This window comes from Argopecten irradians, chromosome 8, assembly GCF_041381155.1.
Source record: "Argopecten irradians isolate NY chromosome 8, Ai_NY, whole genome shotgun sequence".
Lineage (NCBI taxonomy): Eukaryota > Metazoa > Mollusca > Bivalvia > Pectinida > Pectinidae > Argopecten > Argopecten irradians.
Genome location: NC_091141.1, coordinates 4,070,684 through 4,095,846, shown reverse-complemented (window position 1 = coordinate 4,095,846; position 25,163 = coordinate 4,070,684). Strand labels below are relative to the sequence as shown.

General features: G+C 35.4%; 1 protein-coding gene across 8 annotated transcripts in view; it reads left to right on the top strand.

Moving 5' to 3' along the window:
* LOC138329134 (dihydropyrimidinase-like) overlaps positions 1–25,163 on the top strand; it is a 101,144-nt gene that overhangs the window by 57,600 nt on the left and 18,381 nt on the right. For 5 of the 8 annotated variants that reach the window (XR_011209416.1, XM_069275887.1, XM_069275888.1 and 2 more), the window contains 3 exons: positions 20,407–20,501; positions 21,148–21,221; positions 22,174–22,284. Coding sequence is in view for 7 of the 8 variants with exons in the window: in XM_069275887.1 (XP_069131988.1) it covers positions 20,407–20,501; positions 21,148–21,221; positions 22,174–22,284 (280 nt within the window). In the remaining variant the exon portion in view is untranslated. Of the gene's footprint in view, positions 1–764; positions 890–4,044; positions 4,172–5,614; positions 5,798–20,406; positions 20,502–21,147; positions 21,222–22,173; positions 22,285–25,163 lie in introns of those variants that run through there. The other 3 variants (XM_069275892.1, XM_069275889.1, XM_069275890.1) reach the window with 3 other exon arrangements.

Sequence of the window (25,163 nt, the reverse complement as noted above, 5' to 3'; positions counted from 1 at the left end):
GTTTTATGTGGCACATGTCATGATATAATTCATTCTTTTATATTGATAGAGTTTTATTGAAGGAAAAACTTTTGTATTATTGTATGGATAGACAGATTTCACCGGAAGGTTTTCATAGCTGTTCATGAAATTGGTTATAGAAGCATCAACAATTCTTGAAATATTTTGAAAAACTAATCTTATCATTCATATATTAGATGAAAAACACTACAACTTTGAAAGCATCAAAGTCTGTGTCATCTATATATCAGTACATGTGTATCAGGAGATGACTCATTAAAGGTGATTAATTTAAACAATATATTTGGCATTGTAAAACTCTGAAGAAAAGTAAGCTAGTTTTCTTTCATATCATCTCACTGTCTGCTGTTAGTAAATAAAGATATTCACCCTCTTTGTGATAGTACTGGTGTTGACAGGGGAATTTTTTCCGGAGTTCATTCATCTTAAAGCTTGAATTGATGAGGGTAGAGGACTTATCTTTTTGTACAATAGACCTATCATTAGATGAATGGAGACATCTACAGGTGTTTTACCTGTAAATAGGTGAGTGATAACGAGATAATGCCCAGGTAGTACGGAGGGATAGTTTAGCTCTCTACCTGTGACCTTGACTCTATTTTGCCCTGAAACCCATTGAGGAGCATTGGACCTACGAATTATAAAACCTGCGATACAATTCGCAGGTAAGTTTGTATGTGATATACTTGTTATAGACCCTCGCCGTCTGGCCAATCATGTTCATTTAACCTCTCAATTTAAATCTCCCAATAATAAAGGGTTTGCATATCGCTGGGAACTCTGGGCTCGCCATCAGGTGTAAACGTTTACACACAGGTATTGTCGGCACCCTGGCAAGATGTCTGAAGCTTCTACTAACCACAAACAGGTATGCATAATTATATCGTTATACAGGTTTTAATTAGGTGTGGTGAACAGGAGATAAACAGATTAAATTTCACTACTCTGTTGCTTATAAAAATGGAGTTAGGTAAGGGTAGTCTGTCTGTCATCAGTGGATGGCAAAAACCATATGGGACAATATGGGTATGGGGATGCACCTGTTGAGGAATGTATGTCTCATCTTCAAAAGGAAAGTCAAAATCATGATATACATGCACCCTTCTAGGGAGTAAGGGGATAACTCTTTGTAGGGGTCAAAGGGTCAGATTTTAGAACAGGTGATTTATTGTCTAACCACATTGTGTGTTTACATTTTTGCTGATATGAAGTAGGTACTGGCTATGAGGGCTGCAGATAAGTAGAAGTTTTGTGTGCGGAAACCAAACATTATTAAAATGGCTTGATATTGAATAGGTACAATCCTATGCAAATTTTTGTTTGTCTTTGATAATGTACTAAGAGTGTACCATTATGATCGTTGTATATTTGTTGCACCAATGGAAGAATATACCGTGTAATATGTGCAAGCTATAGCCAATTTTTGTGTTTGTCTTTGATAATGTACTAAGAGTGTAATTATGATCGTTGTAATTCGTTGCACTTCTAGAAAGCCAATGGAAGAATATACCGTGTAATATGTGCAAGCTATATATGCAAATTTTTGTGTTTGTCTTTGATAATGTACTAAGAGTGTACCATTATGATCGTTGTATATTTGTTGCACTTCTAGAAAGCCAATGGAAGAATATTACCGTGTAATATGTGCAAGCTTTCTAGTGCTGGTGTAGGTTTTTCTGACAGGCTGCATTATGTCAGCCAATTGCACGCTATTAACTGGTAGTAAAATATATAAACAAGATTTCTAATGTCAGTGTGCAATTATCTATGAAAGGCCTTTTATAAAATCTATAAGCATGAAATGGTTGAATGGTTGAGAGAGCTGTACCGGTTACTCTCCCTGTATATATGTATAACACTTGCCTAGCTGCCACCCAACACACCAGAATATAATCTCCCCCATTCAGCTGTCAACACCCCAATCCCCTCCGCTGACATCTTTTGGACCCCTCCCTACTTGAATCCCTCCTTGTCTATATCCTATCTTCCCTGTCAACAACTGAACCCTTCCTTTGCTTACACATCCTCCAGTAGTTCTGAGTAATTGGCCTTGTTAATGACAAGGAAGCCTATAAAATATATTAAAGTTTTGTCAGACTTTGTATAAACTGTTAAAAGTACTGAACAATCTGTCTATATGATAAGATGAGTCACCCAGATATTTCATGTTACTTCCAACTGTCGGCTTATCTACTTCGTCAATAACTCTATAAATATGTTTTGGTGTGGGACATGTCGAGACACCTTTCAATGGCACAATCACATTTACACATTTGTATGTATGGGTAGAATGCTTTCTTTTACAGAAATCAATAGTAGAAGTCATAAAGAAAGAATATATTCCTTCAATTCCCCTCCTCCCCTTTCCCTTTCCATTTACGTTTTACAGACAATAAATCAATATTGATACACAAGGTCTGTGTTGTGTGTAAAGAGAGGTAAAGATCTTCCGTTTTCAGTTCATTGTCCTGTCTTTTAAAGTATATTGTGGTATGTATGAATAAATCTACAGATTGTATTCCTATAGACATTAAATTATATTCTCATTTGGGAGGTGCAGTGGCCTATCTATCATTGTATGCATACAGCTTGACTCTCACTCGTTTTACAGGTATAACCAGAAAATGTCAGGTATTCCTGCATATTTAGCTAGTTTATTGCAATTTTAGTTATGTACAACATGTGTACATAGCTGGAAATGCAGATATAAGGACATTTTATTATGGAGCTTCGTGTATAATTCAATGTTATTATAAAGTTTGTTGTCCAGTGTTATGGGGAAGAGTATTGTAGATATTGGGAGGAATTTGTTAGAGTTATATTGTGTGTTAGTAATTCATATCTATATAATAGGTTCCTAGCTGTGACCATGTTCCGGATTGTTTCCACCAATCCCCTGTGCAATACATGTGCTTGGGCAGATGTTGCTTTGGTTGAGTGTGATGTGGACAGGATCATGTGTAAAATACCTTGGTATCAAGCTGTTAGATAAATACAGTAGAGTAGGATAAAGTTTGTATACATTCTCTTTAATGCTCCTTTGAAAAATACCAAGGGTGTTATACATAGGGCACTAGAAAATCAATGGAAGGCTCTCAAGGGGAGGCATATTTTATCTTAGATTAAAAAAATAAGGGGCCCCATAAGGGTTTTCTCTTGTATTATAAGTCAAAGTTGTGGAAAATGTAAAGGAGACAACTCAGGTTCACTGTACTTTTGTGTCAGTTGTGCTCACTGAGTAATGATCACAGAAGTATAGATACACTTGTTTTTAAAACAATTATGGTACCTGGTATTACAAATGATAAATAAAACTGTGGCATCATGCAAGTACAAAAAGTTATATCATTCTCCATTTGGCTCTGTTTCTTGACATATTTTCGGCTTCTGTGACAACTGTTTGTTTAAGTCCATGGAAAACGGTTACGAAAAGTTGCTGTTATAGCTAAATAAAATCTGCCACTCTTGTACAGAATCCATCAGACTTTGAAATGTTAAAGCTTAGAACTCCAGCAGTGAATTCAGATAGGACCCAGCTTGGGGCACTTGTTGGATGTTATACATTGGCATTATGCATATGTCAACATGTGTAAGCAGACTAAACTTGTGTGTCTTTTAGGATACTTCTCATTAAGTTCTCTAAAAACAAAAGCATGGTTAGCTTACACAATATGTGATATCTAATACTCTACAACTTGTTTGTAATTCTAACTCTTGACACCAGATACTGTAATGTTTTCTTGTGTTTGTGGCTGCATAGCTTCAAAATTTGAGATTTGACCAAAATTAAAATGTAATTTGATTTGGTAAGTGTATGGAGTTACTTGCTTGAGATACCAATGAACGGCATTCACCCCTGAAATTTCATAATAAAGTGGTCTAGTCTTTAATTTAGAAGATCCCAAATGTGTATCAAGGGGTGAATGAGTTAGTAAGGTCAACTTTATTATGGTAGGTGTAACCTAACAATGCTTGATGTTCTAATCAGGGAATTGTGAAGCAGGATTCTATAGTGGTTTTAAGTTCAGAAGTTCCTATGTTTTGCACACATGATGGTGAAGATGTTCTCAGATTAAGTTATTGCGGTACACCTAGCTATCGTACGAGACATTTCTTTGGACTATCAAACCTTTATATCATGCCATTTTCTGTAAGTATACCAGTTAAAATTTGATTTTCCAACAAGACCACAACTTAATGCAAAAATTAATGATAATGGGGTTGAAAAACAGACAGGAGGGATATGTGTTCATTTCAGGTTTTATTGATTGTTCACGTTCAATGCATTTTCTGACTTGAAGTTTTGAGGTAAAAAAAAAACAGGCATGAAAGACATGTTTGCATTATAATCTGGTGTATTATCTTGGAAATTTACATTTTGAAACTGTGAATTTTAAAAATTTGCATAGGTTTGTATGTAGATTCTACCTTGAGGCACTAAAACTACAGAACTATACCACTATTGTATACATTATGGTAATATGGCCTATACTCTCCTATGGCTATTGGTGTACTGTAGAGATGTGTCACAGGGATATCACTCCACAAGGACTACCACTCTATGTTCTGGTCATCAGATTTAAGCACTTACCATAACCATATTTTACCTTATAAGTGCCCATGCAATGCTTTTAAAATCCTATGTGGGGCAGTCGCTTCAGGTCGGTAATTTTTCTGTGGACCTGTTAAAAGGATGTTAAACTGATCAAACCAAATTATTGTGATAAAATTTCATTTTGATTTTAAATGGTTTAGTCCAATTCTTCATGTGTCAAACAATTTTAACATGTGTTCTGCAGAAACCTGACAGAGTTGCATCCCTTGTGTCTGTGCTGCTTCAACTTCACTTGTCCATTGACACACTTGTTACTGTGGTTATAACATTATTGATTTATCTGTGACCTTCCATCAGTTACTACAGCTTGGCTGTGAACATGATTAGGTAATGGATGAGTCACATTGATACTCAGGTAGACAAGGAAGAGATCCCACCGGTGATGACCTTTTCTGATTCATGTGACCTCATATGACCTTAAGCTGTTTCACTTGACCTCACATGACCTCACCCTGTTTCACTTGATCTCTATAGTATTTTCCTGAAATGCAAGGTTATAATTATATGTCATAAATTGCAAATAGTGAAAGCTTGAACAACTGCAGCATTTCAAGGCTAAAATGCAGATTATTGATTGTAAACCTGATATTAAGACATGAAATTTTCACTTGTCATTGTAGTTTAATGTGCAGGCAGATAACCTTAGATCGTATGATACAAACATTGATAACGGCTGGGTAATGGCTGCAGGCTGTTGTTTAATGGGTAATCAGTCAGCTACAAACAAAAAATTATAATTGGTTTAAATTTGAGTTGAAAAATATTTTAGTTAAAATTGAAGATTTAAAAATGTTCAAAATAGTCATTTATAAGACAGAGAAATGTTATGTATTAATATATGTTAGATTCGATCTGCTGTACCTTTAGACTGACAGAAGACCTGACAGAGGTCTGCAGCATGGTACCGGCCTCCTCACCATGAGTCAGTGCATGCTCAGATTGGAATAGGCTGGGTCTGGAAATACGGAAAGTAGCAATCAATAAGGATGTTTTATAATGTGTAGAGAATTCAATGATGAACTGGAACTTTAGTAAAGAATAAGCTTTTGTGTTTGGATTCATTTAAAAATGTGTCTATCGCTTGTCAAGCATCGTCTGGCTAATGTGTTGGTGAAGGTGAAAGAGGAGGCGAAACCAGTATGCATAGGGAGTTATGAGCGGGTAAGCAATTCAATAATATTGAAATGTGATTATTATGTAACAAGTATTTAATAATGACAATACCTCATCTAGATGCTTTGTATATAGTTCCAAGAATTGATATTTTTAAATACCTAGACAATATTGCATAATATCGTCATGACAGCCATATTGTCCAGCGATTTATCGTAGGACGGGGTTCTGTACATTTATTATGTAAATTTGTCACGAGTTAGCATGGCACCACTTTGCAGAAACCTGCATTAACTGTTCTATTGGCTCCTGACAATTCTGTCCAGGGATTAAAAAATATCTGGCAAAAAAAAGTTGCGTGGATAAGGCTATGTCTAGACATTATTGATGTTTTCATTCAGTGACAGGTTAAATAACTGCCATGTTTCCAAGGAAACCACACTTTTACTAACTGGTATTGAATAACAGATGCAAAATTTGCAAATATTTTTTTTTTATTTCTTTGTGATTTTAATTGTTTTGCATGCAGTCCTTTTACTTGGAAAATTGAAACCTGGAGGCGTGAATAGTTAACCTATAAAAGTATAATGTTTCATTCAAATAATTTTCCTGTGATATTAAATTTGAAGCAATTTTACAAGTTTTCTCATGTCTCCTACATAAACACCTGTTCTTGTATGATACATATGTATGGACTGTAAACAAGCATGTTTACTTGCCTTAGAGTTGGATACTGTCAAACCTGTCTATAAAGACAACCCAAGGGACAAGAGATGTCCGATACAGTCAAACCTGTCTATAAAGACGACCAAATGGGACAATAAATGTCCAATACAGTCAAACCTGTCTACAAAGACTACCCAAGGGACAATAAATGTCCGATTCAGTCAAACCTGTCTATAAGGACCATCCAAGGGACAATAAATGTCCAATACAGTCAAACCTGTCTATAAAGACCACCCAAGGGACAATAAATGTCCGATACAGTCAAACCTGTCTATAAAGACTACCCAAGGGACAAGAGATGTCAGATACAGTCAAACTTGTCTATAAAGACCACCCAAGGGACAATAAATGTCAGATACTGTCAAACCTGTCTATAAAGACCACCCAAGGGACAATAAATGTCCGATACAGTCAAACCTGTCTATAAAGACCACCCAAGGGACAAGAGATGTCTGATACAGTCAAACTTGTCTATAAAGACCACCCAAGGGACAATAAATGTCCGATACTGTCAAACCTGTCTATAAAGACCACCCAAGGGACAATAAATGTCTGATACTGTCAAACCTGTCTATAAAGACCACCCAAGGGACAATAAATGTCTGATACAGTCAAACCTGTCTATAAAGACCACCCAAGGGACAATAAATGTCCGATACAGTCAAACCTGTCTATAAAGACCACCCAAGGGACAATAAATGTCCGATACAGTCAAACCTGTCTATAAAGACCACCCAAGGGACAATAAATGTCCGATACAGTCAAACTTGTCTATAAAGACCACCCAAGGGACAATAAATGTCTGATACAGTCAAACCTGTCTATAAAGACCACCCAAGGGACAATAAATGTCTGATACTGTCAAACTTGTCTATAAAGACCACCCAAGGGACAATAAATGTCCGATACAGTCAAACTTGTCTATAAAGACCACCCAAGGGACAATAAATGTCCGATACAGTCAAACTTGTCTATAAAGACCACCCAAGGGACAAGAGATGTCAGATACAGTCAAACTTGTCTTTAAAGACCACCCAAGGGACAAGAGATGTCCGATACAGTCAAACTTGTCTATAAAGACCACCCAAGGGACAAGAGATGTCAGATACAGTCAAACTTGTCTATAAAGACCACCCAAGGGACAAGAGATGTCAGATACAGTCAAACTTGTCTATAAAGACCACCCAAGGGACAATAAATGTCTGATACTGTCAAACCTGTCTATAAAGACCACCCAAGGGACAATAAATGTCCGATACTGTCAAACCTGTCTATAAAGACCACCCAAGGGACAATAAATGTCCGATACTGTCAAACCTGTCTATAAAGACCACCCAAGGGACAATAAATGTCCGATACAGTCAAACTTGTCTATAAAGACTACCCAAGGGACAAGAAATGTCCGATACAGTCAAACTTGTCTATAAAGACCACCCAAGGGACAATAAATGTCCGATACAGTCAAACTTGTCTATAAAGACCACCCAAGGGACAAGAGATGTCAGATACAGTCAAACTTGTCTATAAAGACCACCCAAGGGACAATAATGTCCGATACAGTCAAACTTGTCTATAAAGACCACCCAAGGGACAATAATGTCAGATACAGTCAAACCTGTCTATAAGGACCATCCAAGGGACAATAAATGTCCGATACAGTCAAACTTGTCTATAAAGACTACCTAAGAGACAATAAATGTCCGATACTGTCAAACTTGTCTATAAAGACCACCCAAGGGACAATAAATGTCCGATACAGTCAAACTTGTCTATAAAGACTACCCAAGGGACAATAAATGTCCGATACAGTCAAACTTGTCTATAAAGACCACCCAAGGGACAAGAGATGTCCGATACAGTCAAACTTGTCTATAAAGACCACCCAAGGGACAAGAGATGTCAGATACAGTCAAACTTGTCTATAAAGACGACCCAAGGGACAAGAGATGTCAGATACAGTCAAACTTGTCTATAAAGACCACCCAAGGGACAAGAGATGTCCGATACAGTCAAACTTGTCTATAAAGACCACCCAAGGGACAAGAGATGTCCGATACAGTCAAACTTGTCTATAAAGACCACCCAAGGGACAATAAATGTCCGATACAGTCAAACTTGTCTATAAAGACCACCCAAGGGACAAGAGATGTCCGATACTGTCAAACCTGTCTATAAAGACCACCCAAGGGACAATAAATGTCCGATACAGTCAAACTTGTCTATAAAGACCACCCAAGGGACAAGAATGTCGATACAGTCAAACTTGTCTATAAAGACCACCCAAGGGACAAGAGATGTCGATACAGTCAAACTTGTCTATAAAGACCACCCAAGGGACAAGAGATGTCAGATACAGTCAAACTTGTCTATAAAGACCACCCAAGGGACAATAAATGTCCGATACAGTCAAACTTGTCTATAAAGACTACCCAAGGGACAAGAGATGTCAGATACAGTCAAACTTGTCTATAAAGACCACCCAAGGGACAAGAGATGTCCGATACAGTCAAACTTGTCTATAAAGACCACCCAAGGGACAATAAATGTCCGATACTGTCAAACCTGTCTATAAAGACGACCCAAGGGACAAGAGATGTCAGATACAGTCAAACTTGTCTATAAAGACCACCCAAGGGACAAGAGATGTCAGATACAGTCAAACTTGTCTATAAAGACGACCCAAGGGACAAGAGATGTCAGATACAGTCAAACTTGTCTATAAAGACCACCCAAGGGACAAGAGATATCAGATACAGTCAAACTTGTCTATAAAGACCACCCAAGGGACAAGAGATGTCAGATACAGTCAAACTTGTCTATAAAGACCACCCAAGGGACAAGAGATGTCAGATACAGTCAAACTTGTCTATAAAGACCACCCAAGGGACAAGAGATGTCAGATACAGTCAAACTTGTCTATAAAGACCACCCAAGGGACAAGAGATGTCAGATACAGTCAAACTTGTCTATAAAGACCACCCAAGGGACAATAAATGTCCGATACAGTCAAACTTGTCTATAAAGACCACCCAAGGGACAAGAGATGTCCGATACAGTCAAACTTGTCTATAAAGACCACCCAAGGGACAAGAGATGTCCGATACAGTCAAACTTGTCTATAAAGACCACCCAAGGGACAAGAGATGTCCGATACAGTCAAACTTGTCTATAAAGACCACCCAAGGGACAAGAGATATCCGATACAGTCAAACTTGTCTATAAAGACCACCCAAGGGACAAGAGATGTCCGATACAGTCAAACTTGTCTATAAAGACCACCCAAGGGACAAGAGATGTCACAGTCAAGATAACAGTCAAACTTGTCTATAAAGACCACCCAAGGGACAAGAGATGTCCGATACAGTCAAACTTGTCTATAAAGACCACCCAAGGGACAATAGATGTCCGATACAGTCAAACTTGTCTATAAAGACCACCCAAGGGACAAGAGATATCCGATACAGTCAAACTTGTCTATAAAGACCACCCAAGGGACAAGAGATGTCAGATACAGTCAAACTTGTCTATAAAGACCACCCAAGGGACAAGAGATGTCAGATACAGTCAAACTTGTCTATAAAGACCACCCAAGGGACAAGAGATATCCGATACAGTCAAACTTGTCTATAAAGACCACCCAAGGGACAAGAGATGTCAGATACAGTCAAACTTGTCTATAAAGACCACCCAAGGGACAATAAATGTCCGATACAGTCAAACTTGTCTATAAAGACCACCCAAGGGACAAGAGATGTCCGATACAGTCAAACCTGTCTATAAAGACCACCCAAGGGACAAGAGATGTCCGATACAGTCAAACTTGTCTATAAAGACCACCCAAGGGACAATAAATGTCCGATACAGTCAAACTTGTCTATAAAGACCACCCAAGGGACAAGAGATGTCCGATACAGTCAAACTTGTCTATAAAGACCACCCAAGGGACAATAAATGTCTGATACAGTCAAACTTGTCTATAAAGACCACCCAAGGGACAAGAGATGTCCGATACAGTCAAACTTGTCTATAAAGACCACCCAAGGGACAATAAATGTCCGATACTGTCAAACCTGTCTATAAAGACCACCCAAGGGACAATAGATGTCCGATACAGTCAAACTTGTCTATAAAGACCACCCAAGGGACAATAAATGTCCGATACAGTCAAACTTGTCTATAAAGACCACCCAAGGGACAAGAGATGTCAGATACAGTCAAACTTGTCTATAAAGACCACCCAAGGGACAAGAATGTCCGATACTGTCAAAACTTGTCTATAAAGACCACCCAAGGGACAATAAATGTCCGATACAGTCAAACCTGTCTATAAAGACCACCCAAGGGACAATAAATGTCCGATACAGTCAAACTTGTCTATAAAGACCACGCAAGGGACAATAAATGTCCGATACAGTCAAACCTGTCTATAAAGACCACCCAAGGGAAAATAGATGTCCGACGATACTGTCAAACCTGTCTATAAAGACCACCCAATTGACAATAAATGTCCGATTCAGTCAAACTTGTCTTTAAAGACCACTCAAGGGACAAGAGATGTCCGATACTGTCAAACTTGTCTTTAAAGACCACCCAAGGGACAATAAATGTCCGATACAGTCAAACTTGTCTTTAAAGACCACTCAAGGGACAAGAGATGTCTGATACAGTCAAACCTGTCTATAAAGACCACCGAAGGGACAAGAGATATCAATACAGTCAAAACTTGTCTATAAAGACCACCCAAGGGACAAGAGATATCCGATACAGTCAAACTTGTCTAGAAAGACCACCCAAGGGACAAGAGATGTCAGATACAGTCAAACTTGTCTATAAAGACCACCCAAGGGACAAGAGATGTCAGATACAGTCAAACTTGTCTAATAAAGACCACCCAAGGGACAATAAATGTCCGATACTGTCAAACCTGTCTATAAAAACTACCCAAGGGACAAGAGAATGTTCAGATACAGATGTCCACCAAGACAATACAGTCAAACTTGTCTATAAAAACCTACCAAGGACAAGAGATGAATGTCCATACACCAAGTCAAACCGTGTTGTCAAATACTTGTCTATAAATGTCCACCCAAGGAATTAAAAAAAAGACAAAACTGTGATAATAGCCCACCCATCAGTTGTACTGTAAACTTTCTATTTAAAAACCAAGTGATACACTGGTCCATGTGACTGTATTGAGTTGTGTCACATGATACATGTTATCTGCGGAAAATATGCTATATAGTTTCAGATGTAGTAATAAAAACAGTGTACATTAGCAATATGTCTGTGACAGTAAAATTAAGGACTAAAAAAGGTGGGGAAGCAGGTGGTACTGTATGGGGCAATAAATGGACTGTAAATCAGACTGTCAACAGGGATAATAAACAAGTGATACTGTAAAACTGTAACCCAAGGTGATGACTAGATCACTTAGATACAGTGTCTTGGTAATTGTCTATAAAAATCTTTAACTGTTACACAGGTATGTAAAATAGTCATTAAAAAACAAGTCACTGTAAATCTGTGACACTGTTTAGTGTTCAACTGATATAGTAATAAAACAAGTGTACAGTTGTGTGTATCTGTAAAAATACTGTATGGGAATTTTAGTATAAAACAAAGTTTGCTTGTAGTTCAGCTTGATCTGGTACTGATAGTGTTAATAATAGTAATAAAACAAGTGTACAGTTCTAGACACTGTGATTGTATCTGGCGTTATTGTGATGAAGATATATGTAATCAAACATGTGTTACAGTTAGTCAAGTGTACAGTTACAGTTAGTGGTGATCTGTTTATTGTGGGTATTGTGTGTACCAGTCTGTATAGTGTTTAGTTGTGATATTGTAAATAAAACTGATTCAGAGTATGGGTATTGTGTTTCTATATAGTAATAAAACAACGTGGTACACTGTTAGTACTGTGATCTGTATATAGTGATATACTGTACTGGACATATAGTTATAAAACAAGTGTACAGTTAGTCCTGTGATCTCGTTGTGGTCGTTACTGTATGGGATATAGTAGTAATAAAACAAGTGTACAGTTAGCCTGTGATCTGTATAGTGTTACTGTATGGGATATAGTAATAAAACAAGTGTACAGTTAGCCTGTGATCTGTATAGTGTTACTGTATGGGATATAGTAATAAAACAAGTGTACAGTTAGTCTGTGATCTGTATATAGTGTTACTGGATGGGATATAGTAATAAAACAAGTGTACAGTTAGTCTGTGATCTGTATATAGTGTTACTGTATGGGATATAGTAATAAAACAAGTGTACAGTTAGTCTGTGATCTGTATATAGTGTTACTGTATGGGATATAGTAATAAAACAAGTGTACAGTTAGTCTGTGATCTGTATATAGTGTTACTGTATGGGATATAGTAATAAAACAAGTGTACAGTTAGCCTGTGATCTGTATATAGTGTTACTGTATGGATATAGTAATAAAACAAGTGTACAGTTAGCTGTGATCTGATATGTTACTGATGGAAATAATAAAACAAGTGTACAGTTAGTCTGTGATCTGTATAGTGTTACTGTATGGGATATAGTAATAAAACAAGTGTACAGTTAGCTGTGATCTGTATAGTGTTACTGTATGGGATATAGTAATAAAACAAGTGTACAGTTAGTCTGTGATCTGTATAGTGTTACTGTATGGGATATAGTAATAAAACAAGTGTACAGTTAGTCTGTGATCTGTATATAGTGTTACTGTATGGGATATAGTAATAAAACACAAGTGTACAGTTACTGATGGATATATAAAACATGTGATCTGTATAGTGTTACTGTATGGGATATAGTAATAAAACAAGTGTACAGTTAGTCTGTGATCTGTATATAGTGTTACTGTATGGGATATAGTAATAAAACAAGTGTACAGTTAGTCTGTGATCTGTATAGTGTTACTGTATGGGATATAGTAATAAAACAAGTGTACAGTTAGTGTGATATGTTACTAGTGATTGCTGTGATCTGTATAGTGTTACTGTATGGGATATAGTAATAAAACAAGTGTACAGTTAGTCTGTGATCTGTATATAGTGTTACTGTATGGGATATAGTAATAAAACAAGTGTACAGTTAGTCTGTGATCTGTATAGTGTTACTGTATGGGATATAGTAATAAAACAAGTGTACAGTTAGTCTGTGATCTGTATAGTGTTACTGTATGGGATATAGTAATAAAACAAGTGTACAGTTAGTCTGTGATCTGTATAGTGTTACTGTATGGGATATAGTAATAAAACAAGTGTACAGTTAGTCTGTGATCTGTATAGTGTTACTGTATGGGATATAGTAATAAAACAAGTGTACAGTTAGTCTGTGATCTGTTATAGTGTTACTGTATGGGATATAGTAATAAAACAAGTGTACAGTTAGTCTGTGATCTGTATAGTGTTACTGTATGGGATATAGTAATAAAACAAGTGTACAGTTAGTCTGTGATCTGTATAGTGTTACTGTATGAGATATAGTAATAAAACAAGTGTACAGTTAGTCTGTGATCTGTATATAGTGTTACTGGATGGGATATAGTAATAAAACAAGTGTACAGTTAGTCTGTGATCTGTATAGTGTTACTGTATGGGATATAGTAATAAAACAAGTGTACAGTTAGTCTGTGATCTGTATATAGTGTTACTGGATGGGATATAGTAATAAAACAAGTGTACAGTTAGTCTGTGATCTGTATATAGTGTTACTGTATGGGATATAGTAATAAAACAAGTGTACAGTTAGTCTGTGATCTGTATAGTGTTACTGTATGGGATATAGTAATAAAACAAGTGTACAGTTAGTCTGTGATCTGTATAGTGTTACTGTATGGGATATAGTAATAAAACAAGTGTACAGTTAGTCTGTGATCTGTATATAGTGTTACTGTATGGGATATAGTAATAAAACAAGTGTACAGTTAGTCTGTGATCTGTATATAGTGTTACTGTATGGGATATAGTAATAAAACAAGTGTACAGTTAGTCTGTGATCTGTATATAGTGTTACTGTATGGGATATAGTAATAAAACAAGTGTACAGTTAGCCTGTGATCTGTATATAGTGTTACTGTATGGAATATAGTAATAAAACAAGTGTACAGTTAGTCTGTGATCTGTATAGTGTTACTGTATGGGATATAGTAATAAAACAAGTGTACAGTTAGTCTGTGATCTGTATAGTGTTACTGTATGGGATATAGTAATAAAACAAGTGTACAGTTAGTCTGTGATCTGTATAGTGTTACTGTATGGGATATAGTAATAAAACAAGTGTACAGTTAGTCTGTGATCTGTATAGTGTTACTGTATGGGATATAGTAATAAAACAAGTGTACAGTTAGTCTGTGATCTGTATATAGTGTTACTGTATGGGATATAGTAATAAAACAAGTGTACAGTTAGTCTGTGATCTGTATAGTGTTACTGTATGGGATATAGTAATAAAACAAGTGTACAGTTAGTCTGTGATCTGTATAGTGTTACTGGATGGGATATAGTAATAAAACAAGTGTACAGTTAGTCTGTGATCTGTATATAGTGTTACTGTATGGGATATAGTAATAAAACAAGTGTACAGTTAGTCTGTGATCTGTATAGTGTTACTGTATGGGATATAGTAATAAAACAAGTGTACAGTTAGTCTGTGATCTGTATATAGTGTTACTGTATGGGATATAGTAATAAAACAAGTGTACAGTTAGCCTGTGATCTGTATATAGTGTTACTGTATGGGATATAGTAATAAAACAAGTGTACAGTTAGTCTGTGATCTGTATATAGTGTTACTGTATGGGATATAGTAATAAAACAAGTGTACAGTTAGTCTGTGATCTGTATATAGTGTTACTGTATGGGATATAGTAATAAAACAAGTGTACAGTTAGTCTGTGATCTGTATAGTGTTACTGTATGGGATATAGTAATAAAACAAGTGTACAGTTAGTCTGTGATCTGTATATAGTGTTACTGTATGGGATATAGTAATAAAACAAGTGTACAGTTAGTCTGTGATCTGTATATAGTGTTACTGTATGGGATATAGTAATAAAACAAGTGTACAGTTAGTCTGTGATCTGTATAGTGTTACTGTATGGGATATAGTAATAAAACAAGTGTACAGTTAGTCTGTGATCTGTATAGTGTTACTGTATGGGATATAGTAATAAAACAAGTGTACAGTTAGTCTGTGATCTGTATATAGTGTTACTGTATGGGATATAGTAATAAAACAAGTGTACAGTTAGCCTGTGATCTGTATATAGTGTTACTGTATGGGATATAGTAATAAAACAAGTGTACAGTTAGTCTGTGATCTGTATATAGTGTTACTGTATGGGATATAGTAATAAAACAAGTGTACAGTTAGTCTGTGATCTGTATATAGTGTTACTGTATGGGATATAGTAATAAAACAAGTGTACAGTTAGTCTGTGATCTGTATATAGTGTTACTGTATGGGATATAGTAATAAAACAAGTGTACAGTTAGCCTGTGATCTGTATATAGTGTTACTGTATGAGGATATAGTAATAAAAACAAGTGTACAGTTAGTCTGTGATCTGTATAGTGTTACTGTATGGGATATAGTAATAAAACAAGTGTACAGTTAGCCTGTGATCTGTATAGTGTTACTGGATGGGATATAGTAATAAAACAAGTGTACAGTTAGTCTGTGATCTGTATAGTGTTACTGTATGGGATATAGTAATAAAACAAGTGTACAGTTAGTCTGTGATCTGTATAGTGTTACTGTATGGGATATAGTAATAAAACAAGTGTACAGTTAGTCTGTGATCTGTATATAGTGTTACTGTATGGGATATAGTAATAAAACAAGTGTACAGTTAGTCTGTGATCTGTATATAGTGTTACTGTATGGGATATAGTAATAAAACAAGTGTACAGTTAGTCTGTGATCTGTATAGTGTTACTGTATGGGATATAGTAATAAAACAAGTGTACAGTTAGTCTGTGATCTGTATATAGTGTTACTGGATGGGATATAGTAATAAAACAAGTGTACAGTTAGTCTGTGATCTGTATATAGTGTTACTGTATGGGATATAGTAATAAAACAAGTGTACAGTTAGTCTGTGATCTTAAGTGTTACTGATGGATATAGTAATAAAACAAGTGTACAGTTAGCTGTGATCTGTATATAGTGTTACTGTATGGGATATAGTAATAAAACAAGTGTACAGTTAGTCTGTGATCTGTATAGTGTTACTGTATGGGATATAGTAATAAAACAAGTGTACAGTTAGTCTGTGATCTGTATAGTGTTACTGTATGGGATATAGTAATAAAACAAGTGTACAGTTAGTCTGTGATCTGTATAGTGTTACTGTATGGGATATAGTAATAAAAACAAGTGTACAGTTAGTCTGTGATCTGTATAGTGTTACTGTATGGGATATAGTAATAAAACAAGTGTACAGTTAGTCTGTGATCTGTATAGTGTTACTGTATGGGATATAGTAATAAAACAAGTGTACAGTTAGTCTGTGATCTGTATAGTGTTACTGTATGGGATATAGTAATAAAACAAGTGTACAGTTAGTCTGTGATCTGTATATAGTGTTACTGTATGGGATATAGTAATAAAACAAGTGTACAGTTAGTCTGTGATCTGTATATAGTGTTACTGTATGGGATATAGTAATAAAACAAGTGTACAGTTAGCCTGTGATCTGTATATAGTGTTACTGTATGGGATATAGTAATAAAACAAGTGTACAGTTAGTCTGTGATCTGTATAGTGTTACTGTATGAGATATAGTAATAAAACAAGTGTACAGTTAGCCTGTGATCTGTATATAGTGTTACTGTATGGGATATAGTAATAAAACAAGTGTACAGTTAGTCTGTGATCTGTATATAGTGTTACTGTATGGGATATAGTAATAAAACAAGTGTACAGTTAGCCTGTGATCTGTATATAGTGTTTACTGTATGGGATATAGTAATAAAACAAGTGTACAGTTAGTCTGTGATCTGTATATAGTGTTACTGTATGGGATATAGTAATAAAACAAGTGTACAGTTAGTCTGTGATCTGTATATAGTGTTACTGTATGGGATATAGTAATAAAACAAGTGTACAGTTAGTCTGTGATCTGTATATAGTGTTACTGTATGGGATATAGTAATAAAACAAGTGTACAGTTAGTCTGTGATCTGTATATAGTGTTACTGTATGGGATATAGTAATAAAACAAGTGTACAGTTAGTCTGTGATCTGTATAGTGTTACTGTATGGGATATAGTAATAAAACAAGTGTACAGTTAGTCTGTGATCTGTATAGTGTTACTGTATGGGATATAGTAATAAAACAAGTGTACAGTTAGTCTGTGATCTGTATATAGTGTTACTGTATGGGATATAGTAATAAAACAAGTGTACAGTTAGTCTGTGATCTGTATATAGTGTTACTGTATGGGATATAGTAATAAAACAAGTGTACAGTTAGTCTGTGATCTGTATAGTGTTACTGTATGGGATATAGTAATAAAACAATGTACAGTTAGTCTGTGATCTGTATATAGTGTTACTGTATGGGATATAGTAATAAAACAAGTGTACAGTTAGTCTGTGATCTGTATAGTGTTACTGTATGGGATATAGTAATAAAACAAGTGTACAGTTAGTCTGTGATCTGTATATAGTGTTACTGTATGGGATATAGTAATAAAACAAGTGTACAGTTAGTCTGTGATCTGTATATAGTGTTACTGTATGGGATATAGTAATAAAACAAGTGTACAGTTAGTCTGTGATCTGTATATAGTGTTACTGTATGGGATATAGTAATAAAACAAGTGTACAGTTAGTCTGTGATCTGTATATAGTGTTACTGTATGGGATATAGTAATAAAACAAGTGTACAGTTAGTCTGTGATCTGTATATAGTGTTACTGTATGGGATATAGTAATAAAACAAGTGTACAGTTAGTCTGTGATCTGTATAGTGTTACTGTATGGGATATAGTAATAAAACAAGTGTACAGTTAGTCTGTGATCTGTATATAGTGTTACTGTATGGGATATAGTAATAAAACAAGTGTACAGTTAGTCTGTGATCTGTATATGTGTGTTACTGTATGGGATATAGTAATAAAACAAGTGTACAGTTAGTCTGTGATCTGTATATAGTGTTACTGGATGGGATATAGTAATAAAACAAGTGTACAGTTAGTCTGTGATCTGTATATAGTGTTACTGGATGGGATATAGTAATAAAACAAGTGTACAGTTAGTCTGTGATCTGTATAGTGTTACTGTATGGGATATAGTAATAAAACAAGTGTACAGTTAGTCTGTGATCTGTATATAGTGTTACTGGATGGGATATAGTAATAAAACAAGTGTACAGTTAGTCTGTGATCTGTATATAGTGTTACTGGATGGGATATAGTAATAAAACAAGTGTACAGTTAGCCTGTGATCTGTATATAGTGTTACTGTATGGGATATAGTAATAAAACAAGTGTACAGTTAGTCTGTGATCTGTATATAGTGTTACTGTATGGGATATAGTAATAAAACAAGTGTACAGTTAGCCTGTGATCTGTATAGTGTTACTGGATGGGATATAGTAATAAAACAAGTGTACAGTTAGTCTGTGATCTGTATAGTGTTACTGTATGGGATATAGTAATAAAACAAGTGTACAGTTAGCCTGTGATCTGTATAGTGTTACTGGATGGGATATAGTAATAAAACAAGTGTACAGTTAGTCTGTGATCTGTATAGTGTTACTGTATGGGATATAGTAATAAAACAAGTGTACAGTTAGTCTGTGATCTGTATAGTGTTACTGTATGGGATATAGTAATAAAACAAGTGTACAGTTAGTCTGTGATCTGTATATAGTGTTACTGTATGGGATATAGTAATAAAACAAGTGTACAGTTAGTCTGTGATCTGTATATAGTGTTACTGTATGGGATATAGTAATAAAACAAGTGTACAGTTAGTCTGTGATCTGGATAGTGTTACTGTATGAGATATAGTAATAAAACAAGTGTTCAGTTAGCCTGTGATCTGTATATAGTGTTACTGTATGGGATATAGTAATAAAACAAGTGTACAGTTAGCCTGTGATCTGTATATAGTGTTACTGTATGGGATATAGTAATAAAACAAGTGTACAGTTAGTCTGTGATCTGGATAGTGTTACTGTATGGGATATACTCCTGGATATCTTTGTAGGGTTCAGTGAGACAACACTATAATGTCTGTATCTTTTGTATACTCGTACACTACACTACATACTGGTGTAATGAAATCTAAGGTGACTCTTTACTTTCTTTAGATAGCTGTACATGTTGGTAGTATTGTAAGTAACACAAAACCTAGCCAACTAAAGCAGGCTTTTACCCATATACATTTAGTCTAAATTACCAAAACTAGATACAGAATCAAGATAGCAGGTTTTTTGGTCCTATTATAACTGTTTACTATTGCTGCAACTTTAAAGTCAACTGGATGATGTTTGGTAATCTTTGCCAATTCATGATATATCATAGACTTACCTATGCTTGATAATTTGAAAGCATGTGTAGTCCTGCATCAGCAAAAATAAATAATGGCAAAGACATTCCATCACGGTTATTTCATATATATACTACTATAGTCAGAAGTGAAGTTTTTGGTGATTTAAATATCTACACCGTTTATTGAAATGATTTTCATTCATACTTTTAAGAATCATTTTCATTCACATGATTTGCTATGTTAAATGAGATATGATGGAAGATTTAACAGACATTAATTGACAGTGACTCTCTGACTGAATAAGTATAATTAAATTCTACCAATACACTATACCTTTGAACCATTTTTGAAAATCATTATAGCTAAATATTTTAAGTTTGGGTAATTACATGTACTTATATTTTGCTAAATTTGATATTTTTCAGAGTGCTCAGTCACGATTGTTCCTGAAAGGAGGTCGAATAGTTAATGATGATCAGTCATTTGATGCCGATGTCTACATTGAAGATGGAATCATCAAGTAAGTACCAGTAGACATAGGTCTGAAATCTGTTGATAGTGATAGGAAATGGTATAAAAAAAGAGTAAACAAAAGAATAATGTAAAATCCTCATTAAGGATATCAGAACTCTGGTTGATCTATCCTCTCAATTTCATTTGGGATTGTAACTTACCGGTACTCTTTTCAACACAATAAGTGCACACAGAGCACAAAAAAGGGAAAAATAGGATGTTTTCAGTTAGGCTGAATTTTACAACATTATTCCACATAAAAAGCTATAAATCATTTTTCAAAAGAAATCAAATATTGAAGCTGAATTGAGGCCTCAAACAGAGAGGAGGAGCAGTTACAATGGAAGGGCCCACATTAGTTTGAATACAGTACTAGTACTCTGGAATCGACCTAGATTTGTATGGTACATGTCTTTAATGGAACACTTACTCTTCAGAAACACATGGTTCTTGTCTATTTGTACTTAATTTACCTTTGTTTGTAAAGTTTATAGTTTGGAGAAGAATAAATGTGAAATATATACCTAGGGAGTAAGGAAGTATAGATATCCCAAAATAAAATCAATTGAGCTACTGTGATAAATTTGATGGTTGTGTTGAAAAGTTATGACAACTACCACTTATATATATATACATGTACATGTTAATTACAGACAGGTGGGCAACAACCTGGTCATCCCTGGGGGATCACGGACGATCGACGCCCGCGGTAAACTCATTATGCCAGGTACGTTTTACCTGTACAGGTTGTACTGAAATTTTGTTTGTCAGTTTGATATGTCGATCCAATCTTTATTTAGGTGTCCTTTGTTATCATGGACTGAGGCATAAGTTGATCAGATTGAGTGATACAGGTTGTAAATTCCTCTGGTGTAGGTTTTGTCTGTTATAGAGGTACACGCGTGTAGAACAATACCTCAGATCCTAATCTAAAGACCTCTGATCTGGGTTGTTTATATCGCAGTATATCGCATGACATTTAACCCTAATGTAAAAAACATAACTTGTAAACTTATGTTTTATGTCAGCTTAACTTTGTGTGTTCTTGGTTCTGTATGGTCTGTACAATATTTTATAGAAAAAATGGTCAATCATTTATGGCATTGACACTTGAAATTTCCATGAGGTGTTTTTATGTCTAATGGATGAATTAAAGATATGTTGTTGTTGAATGTCGATTTTCATAATTAAAATCAAAGAATTCAAATGTCAAGCAAGTTCTTGAATTTTGATCACCTGTCTGTCTTAATCTAACCGTAACAAATGCTTGAATTATAATAAAGAAGGTTATTTCAGAATTTCTATGACTGCACTTTGAAAATGATCTACAATGTATAATTTTTACAAGTGGTTGGTCTCATTTATCTGATGTTGAAATTACATGTTCTGATCTAAACTGTTTTAAGCGTTAAAGGACCATTACCACATATGTTTCACTTAGAATCTGTAGGATTTATTTTGGTATTCTCCTTAAACAAATCCAATTCCTTTTCACTCTTTCAAAGAATATCAAAATTTTATACCATGTAGAATGTTCATTATCAGTTAGATTTAACTATATCTGTACTAGTTAACTTACATTTCAGTTTATGTTAATTTTATCTTGGATGACTGGTACATATTTTAATCTTGGATGACTGGTACATATTTTAATCTTGGATGCTTGGTACATATTTTAGGCGGTATTGACACACATACACACATGCAGTTGCCGTTCATGGGAACATTTGCCGTTGACGACTTCTACAGCGGAACCAAGGCCGCTCTGGCAGGGGGAACAACTATGATCAGTAAGTAACAAAGAGGAGAAAAGGGAGATAACTAAAGGCCGATAATGGATATATATCCAATCAAACATATATATATATATAAAGACCATTCAAGGGATGAAGAAAATGTTTAGTGGCCTTTTTACACAGGTCAAATGTATATATAGACTTCACAGAGGTCTATATTCTAAGATTTTTAGGGATGAATGGTCCAGGTGACAAGATATCTAGCTTATCAACAAACTACTTATTGTATTTGATATCTATTTACAAAGCAATCCTTAACAAAGACCTGAAGAATGAATTTTAGAAAATAAGGTGTGGGTCTTGTGGTTTATGTTAATTAAGGAGTTTAAGGAGTGGGTGGAAGTATTGCTGTCAAGTATGTATGGTTGAGAAGTGCATTAACTGTGCAGCACATCCAGAAAATGTGTATGATTCAGGAACTTGTCACAACTGACTCAGTCTACATCAGGGGGGGGGGGGGGATTCATCACAATATTCTGAATCATAAATTATGGCTGTCATAATAATTGTTTTCAAATGCTGTTTTCCTCTACTTCTAATTTCATTTAATCAATTTTCAAAACAGTTGCGCACCCATTACCTCAGACACTCTAGGAACGTGTTGTACTCTTGTGTATATAGATCCGCTGCAGCTAAACACTACAGTTCAGAAAACATTATGATAGAAACATTATATAAAAGTGCTCCTGCCAACCTATTACTGTATTGTAAGATGAAGATTTATATGTCATCTGACACAAATCTTAATCTGATCTCAGCTCGGAAGAGATAGCTATTCCGGAAATATGAACATAAATGTTAAGTTATAGAGGAAATCCAGATAGATAGACATCATAATGTTTGACTTCATAAAATTTCACTTATAGTAAAAAGAAATATTCAATCCATTGACAAGCTTGATGTTCTTTTTACATGTGATGATGGTGAATTTCTAAGGTAACTGAAAGCATTGAATAGATTCTCTCTGATTATGTTTCATAGGTTAGGAAATACACAACATTATGGAGGATTTATCTATACTATCATTTGATTGTTGTGATTATGTCAGAAACTACCTTATCTGTATGGTACAAACGGATGGTGTTCATTCATAAAATGGGCCCATGGTATTCCCATGGAAAACCTAACTGGTAAATTGGGTATCCTGTAACAGGTCACAGTGACCAAGTGGTTAAGGTGTCTGGCATTCAAAGTGTAAGCTAGTTCTAGCCCATCAATGTTAGGCTGTGGTAACCAAGTGGTTAAGGTATCTGACATTCAACCACCAACTCCCAAATGTAATGTGAAGTGATTACAAGTTGCCTGCCATTGGTCGATGACTTTTCTCAGGGAACTCCGGCTTTATTCCTCCACCTAATCTAGTTTGGTTTGATTGATTTCACACCCTTTTAAAACCTCAATCACCTGACCATCTCCACAGCTTTGTTCCACAACCTAAATCTAATTTATTCTTCAATGAGACAACAACCAAAAGCTCTAAATAAAACATCACAAATGACATGACCTGTATATCAGTATAGCAGGAAGGCCTTGACCTCTTTACATGTGTCAGTAAGGGGTTAATACCAAGATAAAACCTTGAGTTAGGTACTTACTGCCATACCTGATGTGATATAGATTAGGCACACCTGTTACACTCCACATACCGTGTTGTTCCCCTCCATTAGGAATCAGGTTAGATAGAGCATGCCTCATCTGTATACTTAAGTGTTACAGCGATTCCACAGGGACCAAACAGTTCAGAAAACATTACCTATAGTTGATCATTAGGCGAGGTAAAAATGTAATGTGTCGGTCATAATGGAGGATTTACTGGCAATGTAACAGGGGATATGGAAAATATATCACAACACACAGATTCTATATACAACAGAAATGCATCATTATGAAGTGATAATAAACATAAACTCTTATCGCCTATGCTTTATATCATTGTAGTGGTGGTAAGGAACTTAGCCCTGCCTTAAATGACCATTATCTATCAATAGGACCCAATTAAAACACAATTACCCCCAAATAAAGGGTCAATAGTCACATTAGACGCCTTTGTAATAGATACATATTGTATAAGAATACATCATTCTTATTTTAAAGTCATTAAAGCTGGCCTAATCAAGCTGATATAATGAAGTGTGGAATCCTTCTTTAGAATTCAGACATTTTATACATCCATGTGTAAATATTTCCTGTGGACTCCCAATGGCTGATGCTCCTGATCTTTAGATGAGACAGATTGCATCATCAGGATAAATTCTGAGCACACTAGAACATAAATGGCATTATCTAGACAGACCTTTAAAAAAAATGCTGATTCAGCAGAATGTTGGATCTAAGTCTTATTCAGTGTGGTATATTGATCTATTTGAGTGTATGATTCAGAGGCTGACTGGATCGTAACTCGGCTGTCGTCATAGGTTACACTCGGTCGGTCGCTGTACCACGGCTGTTGTAGCGATTAGCATTGTATTGTAGCGGGTGTGGCAGGCAATAATAAAATACTTTCACAAAAAATATAATGTACTAGAGCCAGTAAAACTGTTACACATGTGTCAGAGCGGGCCCTGATTGCCTGTACATTTAATCTATTTCCACCAGATGTGAGAAATATCTGTAGCAATTGTATTATGTATATTAACGATGACATCATTGCAGGCCTGATAAATGGATATCTAACTGCAGTGAATTGTGTTAAAAGCTTGATAAATGGCTTTCCTCTACACAAATGTGTCGGAGACAGCCTTATTATCTGATTCACCGATTGCGACATAAAAATCTCCAGTAACATCAATTGGCATCTGTATGTACGGCACTGCTCTGCTCTTCTGAACATTGTTCCTGCAGCCACTGTAGGAATTTCGCTCATGATTTTGGTA